At 30.3% G+C, this 12,823-nt stretch overlaps 1 protein-coding gene across 5 annotated transcripts in view; it reads left to right on the top strand.

Moving 5' to 3' along the window:
- LOC142331572 (calcium uptake protein 1 homolog, mitochondrial-like) overlaps positions 1–12,823 on the top strand; it is a 622,753-nt gene that overhangs the window by 548,969 nt on the left and 60,961 nt on the right. For 4 of the 5 annotated variants that reach the window (XM_075377570.1, XM_075377569.1, XM_075377571.1 and 1 more), the window contains 2 exons: positions 2,261–2,435; positions 10,534–10,571. In XM_075377570.1, coding sequence (XP_075233685.1) covers positions 2,261–2,435; positions 10,534–10,571 — 213 coding nt within the window. The remainder of the gene's footprint in view (positions 1–2,260; positions 2,436–10,533; positions 10,572–12,823) is intronic. The other variant, XM_075377572.1, reaches the window with a different exon arrangement.

Genomic DNA, 12,823 nt, shown 5'->3' with positions numbered 1-12,823 from the left:
TTATTGTTTTTTTAATATATACACATATTTTAATTAATAATTATTTCTGTTGTATGTTTATTTACTTTTTTATTTGTATATATATTTTTAAAAAGTGAGGCTGTTTCTATGTGTTTAAATATTGTTGTATTTGCTGGGGTTCTTTCATTCTTGTTTTCCCTGTCGCAAGATAATTAAGTAAAAATTTGTTCTTTTTTTATATTACTGTAGATTTATTATTAAATAATTAAAAAATTAATCTATTTTGGATGATTTTGTGGTTAATAATGAGCTCTGAAGAAATAACAGGAATGGATGAAATTTAATAAAATTAAGGATTTAATTTAGTTAAATGGATAAATATCAAACGTAAAATTTTAATAAATTTAGACAAAGAAATACTTTATATAACTTTTTCAAACATTTATTTGTGTACAATAAAAAAAAATTATCTCCATATTGTATGATTTTATCAATCCATTCAATAACAAAAAAACTAATCTGTTACATTCTATGCTGACCAAAAGTGGATAAAATCTAATCGATTTTAAAATTTTTCATCTATCTAGTTATTAGTTTTGTGTAATATTTTTTTCAAATAATTACACAGGTCAACAACAAAAAAATAATAATTGGAACTAAGATAAAAGTAAGTGAATTAGAATGTATTTTTTATGTGAATTTTAAAATGAAATCAGTTTTTCTTCATCACCCTCAGATTTTTAGTTATGACCCTTTAAAATATTGAGAAACTTTTTAAATAATAAAATACAAAAATAATAGTAATTACAATTAAAATTCCTACCTTTATTTTGCAGATATTTACATTTATCTTAATTTCTTTTTTCTTATTTTACTTTTGTGTTCAGTGAAGTCTTTTCTTTTTATTATTCAGCACTAGTCGCTCATAATATTATTCACCCCATCTGCTTCGATAACATTGTTCCTTTTGCAATATATCTTGGTGGAACTGTTCTCCTTGTTTGTCGCTGATGTCACCCAAGTTTAAAAGGAAAAAGTCCAAATGTGAATGTAAAAATTGAATTTTGAATGGCATTCCTAAATTTTTGTAGTTGATTGAGAGTTCATTTATAAGCTGATCATGATTTTCAGCTGTTTTGTTTTTAAGAAAACCAGTAACGACATCTTTGAATGACTTTATGCCACTAGTTCTTTTCAATTCAATTTCATTTGCTGTCAAATATATCTTCACAAATCAATTTTCTTATTTGTGGCCCGATGTAATTCCCTCTTTTAATTTGCGTTCACTTAATTGTGAAAAAACCTCAGCCAAATATTTAAAGTCATTTCCATCTTTATCTAATGCTTTTACAAAATCCTTCATCATGTCTAGTTTTATGTGTAGAGGTGGTAAAATAATATGATCTGATTAACAGTGTGATGTGTTAAAAAAAAGACTAGCACTGAAGTTTGAATGCTATATGGTGTTTCATATGTAACCAAATTTTTAAATAGATAAAAATACAAAGTTGCTGTAATGAAACAAATTACTTGGTATATTTAAGGGGTTAAAACACACAAAAACTGCACAAGTTCGAATTTAATAATTGCATTTTAAATGCAAGTCTTCCAGACTTATTTTTTAATGCTAGTCTTCCAAACAGTGGGTTCCTATCTTACTAATAATTCCCCAAGCAATCATAATATTATCTTTACCTAAGATATGGTAGCATCCCATTACTGAATAACCATGTTGCATTGGCCAACTAAGATGTATAACTTAATGTTTTTCTTAGAAATTTGAGATTAAGTTCAGGCTTCACTAAGGAATAATGTTCATCTATTGTCAGGATTATATTATGTGTTGAATGCATTCAGCTGGGAATAATCCATTTTGGTCAGATTTCTAAAGGAGGGTGTAGAAAAAAAGATGTTTTGGGTTTTGGAATCTTTAGAGAAACTATGATTTCTCTAATCATAGTTAGATTTGTATTAGATTCAACTCTAATTAGAGGCTTAGTGAAAATGTATGACATACTTTGGTAGAAATTTCTCATTGCTTTCAAAGGATTTTTTTTCTAAATATTAAAAATGGTAATAATTTTTTTTAAAACTCATTTACTTTTTTAATGGAATGATATTTATTCATGTTAAAATTTTCTTTTGTATTAAAAATTAATAATTGTGTAAATTTTTTGTTTATTTTGTAAAAATTATATATTCAATAATTTGCATGGATTACTTACTTTAAACTATGTGTTGGTTTTTAAAATTTTTTTTCAACATTATATTTACACAAATATGCATGCGATGGTGGCAGATTATAGAATATGAAAATAGAATTCGACACTTCTCTACTCCGGATAAAGTATTTCGTTATTTTGCTACGCTTCAAGTAACTCATGTTCACACTTCTGGTGCAGAAACACATGAAGTCTTCATGACACCTGATGATTTTCTTAGGTCAATGACCCCAGGAATTAAACAACCGGATGGTAACATAAACATTTTTGTTTTTACATGTATAAACCCCTATGCATCTGCACATCTGCTTTTTTGTTTTATGTGTGTTTTGCTTTCATTTTTCATCCATATTTTTTTATGCAATATTCTTGAGTGATTGTTGTTAATTTGTATATAATTGTATTTTCTTCATCTTCTGTTACTTGAAATCCTGTGTTCCATTGCCAACACCAAATTACCTTTAATTTTTACAGTTTCCATCATCATTCCATATTTGGGTCGATTGGGAAGCTTGTATTTTATCAGCCTAGTTCTTAAGTCCCACATAGGACTTATTGTATATTCGCTGGAGAGAAAATAGTTTTCAGAGGTCTATAGGACTTTTTACTAACAATATGAATTACAAGGATATAATAAATCTAAAGGTCTCCTCTACATCCTCAGCATAAATCTATTTGTGAAAAGCCTATTCAAAATGATTTGTAATGGTAAAAATCCTTTAAAAAAATAAGCAAATCCACTTTAAGAAATGTTTCAGAGCTCCTCCAGAGTATGGATACACAGTGTTGACAGCTTCTCTTGAAAGCAGGGTTTCTCCATCTGGAATAGGATATTAACCGCATTGCACTACTGATCGACCATTTACTATTACTGGCTAAAATAAGTGTTACAATAAATTAAATTTGTTCAGATACTGTAGCATTTCCCAAGGTCTGGCTCAGGCTGTTCTTGGTTGAAAATTCTGTTTTCATAAGGAAAAATTATCATTCTTATCTCTAAAATTCTATAATATATGAAATTATGAATAATTGAACTATATATTCAGTCACATTCCCCCTGAGAAATTATTTGTTTTCAAAACATTTTCTGTGAATACACTAGTAGTTTATGACAATTTTTGGACTTTCAAAAATATGATACTAACTAAAACTAATAAGTAACTAAAAATCGGTTTGATTCAGATTAGTTTTCAAGTAGATCCCAGTTTTAAGGAAATAAGATTTAACTTCGATTTAATTTTAATAATTTTCAAGAACTTGTTCATTAAACGTGGCTTTAGTTGTTGATGTTTTATGTTTTTTTATTACCAGGAAGCTGATCGTGTGTTGTAAAATTATCAGGTTGGAAGGAAGTGCAGTAAATGATTTTATTAAAAAGTTGATTTGACTGTTCTATGTGTTGCTTTCTACTATTTATTGCACCTAGACATAATAGAATTCAACTCTGCAATTTCAGATTTAGTTAGCTAGTTTAACCAAAAATTTTATCAAAATCTAGACGGAATTAGTTATAATTTTATGTATTTTTTTATTTATTTATACTTTAGAGTCTTTTATAATTACCCAGATTAATTTGGGTTAGTAATCAATAAATGTAGACTTCCAGCCAATTAGCAAGTATTAATATTGATTTTTATTGTCTGTATACTAAATCAGCAAAAGTAGTTGTTTTATTGTGGTCTTAGTTTTGTAATATATTTTCTTTAACACAAGTAAATCATAAACATAAAAAGTTTATTTCTTTTATTTGATTAATCCAACAGATAAGCTCAAAGCTTGTGATCATTGGATGGAAATTTTGTTGTGTATGAAAATGTCATTAATTAAAGAGCGTATTATAGGACTGTCTGTATGTAACCTCTGTTACTTAAACAAAGGCAGCTTAATTTGTTTTTTTTATTTTTTTTCATATCATTCAATAATTAGAAGTCTTTTATAAACATTTATTATAAACAGTTTGATACAAAAGTTATTAATATAACTTGTACATTATAACATTATTAATTAAGGATGCAATCAGTAAGATAAGTATGATATTCCCTTTTGTGTTATTCTACAGCCCAGATATGATAAATTTAACCGTAATTTAATTATAATGTTTTAATAAATTTTACAAAAACAGTATTTGTTACTTTGTGGAAGGATGTTCATTACCAGTCTTGAGATACGTTAACATGCAACTATGATTCTAAATGTTACATTTGCCCTAACACCCAATCTTTAGAAAGATTGACTGTCCTTCAAAATATGTGATAACATCATTATGCCCAGCCTACCATTGGGAAGGCTATCTGCTATTGTTGATTTCCTTTTTCAAGTGTTTCTTTATTCAGTTTATAACCGTTTGGGGCCATTGAAGATAAGAAAAATCCTATATATTCTACTTATATAGCATTTGTATTTTTAACTTTGTGGCATCTCAAAAACAAATTTCTAATTTCATTATGGTTGTTAAAATTTATTAAATATATAAAGCTAGCCATACTGAAGAGTATAATAAAACTAGGTGTCAAAAATGTAATAGAATTTTAAATGTAATTTTTAAATCCATTTTTTAAAACTCCAAATTTTTTTAAATCCAAATTTTAGAACTCGAGCGTATTTGAACAATCTTGGGATAGTTAAAAGATATGGATATTTTTATTTATATTTAACTTTTATTTACTTATTTATTATCATTTTTAAAAAAATAACTTTCTGACGTGTTGCCTGTATCACAGTAATTAATATTAACTTTATCTTGTAATAAAACATGATTTTTGTGTTATATTTACATTTATTAATTTTTATGTTTCCCGTTTTCTTTATAAATTCAGTGAAATTTGTGAATTTGCCACTCTGATTGCTTTTATAAGTAGGGTGGCTGTACAGATGACTTGCAGCTCAATAAAAAAATAATGCTTATAGGAATTTGTACCTTATTTTTATTTTTAAGTAAATATATTCTATTCTGTAAACAAATTTACCTCTTTACTACTTTTAAAATTAATAGTTATAAAATAATTTGTAGACAATAAAATTTGATCAAACACAAAAAGCCAAATGGAAACAACTTGATAATTTGATCAGAAAAGTATTAAAACAAAGTTCTAATTAACATTGTATTTAATTAAAAATTATTTTCTTGAATAATAAAAGTTTAATAGCTGTTAAATGAACAATCCAGATTTAATAATTAATAAATAATCTGGTCTAATCTGATTCATGGGAGTGTTTGAAGAAAAATTTTACAGGAGTAAACTTCTTTTGTTTTTTTGTTACTAATTGAAGTCATATCATTCTAAGGTGCTGGCTATTCACCTTTTACCCTTTTCCATATGGAGATAGGTTTTTCTCATTACAAAAGCATTTTTTGGGGACTTTTCAGAAACTAGTCTGTTTCTTACTTCATGATCTTAGTAATTGCAGGCTGCTGTTTCTTGAGACATTCCAGGTAGTACATATAGTTTCATTTTATCATCTTAGTAACATTAATAATAGTAATAATAAAATATATTGAACAAACAGCCGCTGAAGTAGATTTCTAATTTTTGGGTTACTGGTGAATGGTCTGATAGTATTTCATTTAGTCATAATTTTCATCCTCAGACGAGCACATTTTTTGTCTTCTGTTACAGGTGGTATGCTCTTTGTAAAAATTGTGCTTCAGTTTGATCTAACCAGTTACTTTTATCCTATGAATTTTATTAATGGCAGTAATAGTACTCATATTACTGGTTGTGTGGTCAGTGGAGCTCAGTTACCAAATATTTTCAACATATATTCTGCTCTGTTCAAATATATTTTGTATTATGTTTTTTACTTACCTTCACACCTCAATAAGTTCTGAACTTTTTTTAAGATGTTCTTTGGCTTTAGGACAAAACCTTTTTCCAGATCAGTTCAATTAATTCAGTTTCTTTTACTGAATCATTTGTTTTCTTTTTCCTTTTAATAAAAGTTAAAGTGACTAAAATCTGTATTTGGTTTAACAGATGGTATTTACCTTTAACAAATGGTACTTAATGGACCATTCCCTGTCAACCGATCTTTTACTAACTGGTACTCCGCCAGGATAAAAGTCTGTTGTTTTGTCAGAGACCTGTGATTATTTTTCTAGTAGAAAACTTACCTTTTTCCTATGTCCTTTTTTAAGTTTCATTTATTATAACTCGGTGTGCTTTTTTTTTCAGTAATGTTTAGGCAATTCATCTATCATTGAAACCTTTCTTGTAAATATAAATTACCATTTATGTTTTTTTTTTTTTTTTTTCATTATATACATATCTTTATTCATCTTTATAATACATTAAAAATAAAATTAGTCTAGTAACATAATATTATTTAGGTTATAATATGAATTTTAAATTTGCTTTTATGTGTTTATGTTCTTAGTTTTATGGTAGTGTGTATGGTGGTAAAAAAAATTATAACTGTTGTATTTTTGGGTAAAGTATATTATTGTACAACATTTAAGGTGACTTATTAGTTTATTTTTGTGGTTTACTGTCCCTCTTGGTATGACAGCTGTAGTCGTGATCTCTCACATTATTTTTGTTTTTTTTCCATTGTATTAATCTAATATTGATATATGATTAATCCAAGCCTAGGGAATTATTTTCATTTACTAGTATATAACAATGAATGGGTAATTAAGAAAAATGGAATGCAATGTAAATATTACTCTTGTTTATTGTATTTTGATAAACATTTTCATTCCTTCTTAAGATTACTGATGTTCAGATGAAATCTGTTACTAAACATAGTTGTTATAGGAGGCTGCCCTCATTACAGAGATTCATATTATATATATAGGTAGCTAATGGTACTATTCTAAATTTTGAAAACAGCTTTCTAAACTGCAACATGACAGATTACTCCTCAAAATAAGTGCATATTTAGAATTATGTAATATATAATGAAACACGTGATACTGTTGATTTACAATTAAACCGAGATGTTACTTAAACACGTGTAAAGTTTAATTGGGTTAAACGGCTTAAACATGTTCATCTTAATTAATGTATTTATTGGGAGAAACTTTGCAACATATGAAAAAGTACCAAGGTTGACCAAGTTTTGTGCTTAGAAAAAATAATTGCTTGTTAATCCTAAACTATCATGGGATGTGAAATGTATTTTACAGAAATGTACAGCTAACATATTCACTTAGAGATTACATATAAAAAGAAGCCACCAGAGTCTGAACAGTCATCATTATAGAAATCATACACAAAATTAAAACACAACTTTTTTACGTTATTATTAAAATCATATTTGAAAAAGAATTTGTCCTATGTAATTTTTTAGCGCCATAACTTTGATAAGACAGTTTTAAATAATTTGTAATTAAATTTATTAAAATTAAATTTCTGTCTTTATTTAATTATATTTCACATTTTTTCATTCATTATTTTGATGATAGGCCTTTTTAAAAAAATTGATGCCTTTTCTGTAGATTTCATATTAAAAAAATTTTGCTCTATAAATAGCTTATAGCAATAATTAAAAAAAATTCAGTCATTTAAAAATGTGGACTGATCGTAAGAATAAAAATAGTTAAAAAAATTAATACTTTTTAAAAATTCTTAAATCAACTTCTTGGTGTATTTTTAACAGCATTAAGTACTAGTGTTGCATACTTGATTCTTTTCCACCTGTAGAATAATTTCAGAATTTACAAAATTTTAGATTTTTTTTTAAGTTCTGTTCTAAGAGTGAACAGGTTGAAAATCAAATATATAAATATGTTTCATGTTTTTATTTAGACATGAAATAGTTGTTCTTATTGTTTAACTGAGTTTTTAATAAAACAGTGTAGAAAAGAATATACTGATCTAGTTGGGGACTGAACTTAATGGTTTTCTTTTATTGGCCAAACTGTTTTAGATTGATATATCTTGATCGAATGGATATCCAAAGTAATATGAAATTACGAGGTCTGTAAATAAAGTAATGAGACTGGTTCAGAAAAAACTTTTATTTACAGTTCAATTATACATGGACTCTTTTCACCTTCAAAATAGTTCCCTTGGGAAGCCACGCTTCACTTCAAATGATTTTCCCACTCTTCATAGCAGTGTTGGAACACAGAAACCAGAATATCCTCATGGATGGTTGGTTACATTTTTTTAATGTTTTCTACTGTTCCAAAATGGTGTCCTTTGAGGTGTTTTTTAAAGTCGGGAACAGGAAAAAGTCGCAGGGACTTAGTCAAGTGAATGAGGTGGTTGAGGAACTACAGGAATATTTTTCTTTGCCAAAAATTCATTAATTGAGAGTGCAGTGAGACAAGGTGCATTGTCATGATGCAGCATCCAGTTGTCTTTGATGGCCGGTCTCACATGGGCAACTCTTTTCTGCAGTCTCTGACAAATTTCTCGGCAAACATATTGATTTACAGTAGGCAAAAACTCCTTATGGACAATGCCTACTATCGAAGAAACTAATTAGCATGCTTTTGATTTGCTCATTTTTGCTTTTTTGGGACTTGGTGAGTTTGTTTTTTTGTTCAACAGTGAGGTTTTTGGACCAATTTTGCACAAACTTTTTTCATGTCCAATTTGTTTGTCAAAATTTTATGGACTGTGGTATGGTTAAAATTCAGTTCTGTAATCATTCTGACAGTTAATCACCGGTCATTCCATATCAAGTCTGATTTGCTGAACATTGTTGTCACTTTTTGATGCTATTGGTCTTCCAGAGCATGGATCGTCTGCTACTGATTCCTGGCCATCTGAAAATGCTTTAAGCCACCTAAAAACTTGGGCTCATGATAGAGCGTCATCTCCATATGCCCTTTTCAGTTTTGAAAATGTTTCAGTAGCATTCTCACCAAGTTTAACAAAAACGTGATTGTACAATATTACTCATAATTAGTATCACTCAGTTTTGTAACGCACAAAAACTGTTTTCACGAAATTTTGTTTACGTTTCACGTGGCAACAGTAGACTAAAAATATTAATACCGAATATAAATAAGTTGTTCATCATATTACCACATGTTTACTAGTAACTTTACAGTGTTGCCTCCTTGGCTGCGAAAAGAAAACTAGTCTCATTACTTTATTTACACACCTCGTACAATTTTTACAAACAACTGATTACTGGTAACTAGTTTATTTAAAAAACAATCTCTGAATCGAAAGATGTCTCAGATTACTTATTTTCAGTATTTTCTTTAATCTCTCCAAAGAAATTTTGTCATTTTTAGTAGTAACAGGAGTTTTTATTCTGTTTCTTTAATCTTAAATTTTTAAATTAAAATGATAATAAATTAAGGATAGTAAAATATATCTTAATGCTCTTCATCATTTTTTGTTCTATAAATCGTTGTTAATGTTCTTAATAGTTATTTTATTTATTTCTAGACTGCTTATTTAATTGTATTGGTTTGCTTGACATTTCTCCCGCCACCATCCCATTTGATCGCCCTAAAGCATAAGACTGAATATCTGTGCCACAAATGGCTACTGAGCCTCGAAATAGTTTAGCAACCAGTGTCGTAACTAGTTTCTAGAGCTAATCTAAACGCATGAGCGGAAAAAGCGTGGTACCATACACCACTCGCTTGTGTCCCACCACCCACTTGTCATATATCACTAAAATGGGTAGGCGCACTCTATCAACTACTGAAACATATATGACTATCAATAATTAAATTTATCTCGTCAAAGACAGCAATTCGCTGCCACGCCTAGGACGCTGAATGCCAGCAAGTACCTGTCCACCATTAATGCATTTAGAGCCTTAATCTGGCTGGTAGCCAGCCATATCTCGGTTAGCTTCCTACAGCAGCACGATTGGAGTATTTTCCCTTACATAAACTACTGATGTCAATTGAACAAAGCAACCGCATCAAGGAACTCCCACACTGTCTGACAGTGCGGCTCTTGCCACACTGACTTGCTGCTTGTGAGTGGATAATTTTTCCCTTGACTTCTAAGTTCCAGGGTGGCTTGAGTTCTGGCTCCGCCAAGAGCTGGTCAGTCGAACATCATGTGTTCGTTCAACTGGATCTCCCCACAGACGCACAGCTCATCAGCTGCCAGGTGGAACCGAAACAAATATTGTATTTAACTGAATGTCTTGCTAATAGTTAGTAGTTATAAAAACATTAAAAGTGTACTTTGATTTTCTATTAATCAGTTCATCATATATTGTAGTCAAATACTTAGCAAGTAAAAAGTGAGATTGGAAAAACTGTTTCATATTTTAATTAGATTAAATCAACCCAAACTAATATAATAAAATCATTTAGATTTTTGTATTATTTTAGTTTCTAATAATATTTATAGAAATGAATTTTTACTTAAATAATTATTTACTTCTAATGCTCTCTTTTTTTTTTTGTTTCTGTTGCTGATTACAGGACTTGGATTGGACCAGTATAAACGATATGACCCGAAGGTAATTTGTGAATACGTTTATCATTGTTAACAAAGTTATCTATTCTGTTTTCTCATTCACTTAATTAATCTTTGTTAAAGATTTTTACACAGAGTTAATTATTACATAAATATTTAAACATGATTATGGATTTCTTATTAATGATTAAATTAGTTAAACCGAATTATATTTTTGTATTGTTCAGAAAATGTATTATTCCTAAAACAGAAATTTAATCAGTTAATCTATAAATTAAATTTACATAAATCTCTTATCATATTATTTTCTTGTTAGTCTTAAGTTATTAGGATTAAGTTGGGCTCTTATGGTCTGGTAAAATGGAATTAAAGAAACAACCTCTGATCAGGTTGTTCACAAGTATACTTCTCCTGTTAAAGCCCAATAAGGCTAGGAACGGGGTAGTGGTGTGGCAACCAGAAATGTCACAAAGCGAGGGTGTTTTTTCCTATGAAGTTGGGATGTTCATAAGTATATCCTTCGATCAAGCCACTCAAGGCTAGGAATGGAGGGGATGGTGTGATGACCAGACACATCACGAGACGGGTGTTCTTCTCCTTCGGGGGGGGATTGAGATATTCATAAGTATGCCCTGGTATGAGACTGAACATACCAGAGTTGTTAGGGAACTCAAGAAAGTGAATTCCTTTTTTGATCTGTGAGTCAACTGGAAGACTCACAGAGAATGGACTATCGTAGTTGGCTTCCTCCGGTTCCTTGCTCTGAGCAGAACGACTGAAGGGGTATAAGTAGAGTAGCACCCCAGGTGGCTAGGGACCGCCCGGGTAGTTGATTGGCCAGAGGTAGGTGTGTTGGCATCAAGCCATGATTAGTCAGTAAAGTAATGGTGATTATTATTAAAATGTTAGCTGTTGGCGGAACGACGATTGCACTGCCGAGGGTATGGGTAACCATGCAGCCATGAGGTGTTGCGCCATCTGGATGATGTTAGTAGGTGAAAGTAAATGTCACATGGGACTCTGCGATGGAGCTGAGTGGGAATAGGATTTCTGTCTGCCTCTCCCTAGTAGACCAGACTGGAATCCATAAATGAAACCATGTCAGGGGTATGAACTGAAAGTTAAGTTCACTAAGGAACTAGAAATAAATTTCATTGTTGCGAACAACATTTTTGGTGGTATGTTATTTATTTAATTGCCTCGAATATTATGAGACATTTATGCACAAGTTGGCTCTATAAAGTGTAGAAATAGGTGTGGGATTTGTGCTTCTGTGAACTTGGTTAGCTAGTTCAGAGGGCAACGATGCGAGACATTCAAGATGTCCGATGAGGCCTACAGTAAAGGCATACGCTGAATTATAAATCACTGATATAATGTCTATCGAGGCATTTATATTGGTTGCATCCCAACGAGGCCTCACCTATTACTATGAAATGTAAAGAGTTAGAGGGTGAAAGGTGACTCCTGTTAAAGCCCATCAGGGCTAGGAACAGGGGGGTTGGTGTGCCAACCAGAAGCATCAGAAGGTGGGTCTTCCCCTACGGCCGTTGGGATGTTCATAAGTATGCCATTCATTTCTGCTGCTACCTGCCAGTTATGCTATTTTATCACTCTCCATTGCTTTGCTTTAAATTTGGATGGTCAGCCAGATCTTTTTCCCACACTGCTACACAATTTTTTTTAAAAACCAACTTTAATAAAAGAAGGAGGGTTTTTAATTTGTCTTTTTTTGTATGTTCTGACATTACTGTTCACCAGATGGACCAAATCTGCTCATTTTGTTTTATTTTGTATACAAAGTTTCTCTGATGCGCCCATTCATTTTAGATTTTAAATAAACAGACTTAATTAGTAAACAAAATATATTGTTATCTAGATGATTGAAGATATTTTACATTTTTTTACCTTGATGGTATGTACAGTTGGGCCAGGTAAAGCTAGCCCCAGGAAAAAAAATGTAAAAATGAGACACAAAAAGTAATGTTAAATTACTTTGCACTTATCAGACTAGTGCTTTTGAAAAAAGAAATGTTTGTAATGTTACAATGTAATTTTAAAGTGCCTGTTAAATATGCCCATCACCAGCTGCTACATAAAGTTCAGCACGGTAAATCATGTTCAGAAAAACGTTTTGCAATCTCTTGACATAGTTGTCTTTCAACTCTTCCACTGTCTGTGGATTTTTCTTAAAGACTATCCCTTTCAGATAGGCCTAGAGGTAAAAATCGAACAGTAATAAATCTGGGTTATGGTGCTCATAAGTCCTTATTGATTATTCTGTCCTTTGTGAAA

Source organism: Lycorma delicatula, chromosome 10 (assembly GCF_047948215.1).
Source record: "Lycorma delicatula isolate Av1 chromosome 10, ASM4794821v1, whole genome shotgun sequence".
Classification (NCBI taxonomy): domain Eukaryota; kingdom Metazoa; phylum Arthropoda; class Insecta; order Hemiptera; family Fulgoridae; genus Lycorma; species Lycorma delicatula.
Note: the sequence above shows the minus strand (reverse complement) of the source record. Positions and strands in the feature narration are given on the sequence as shown.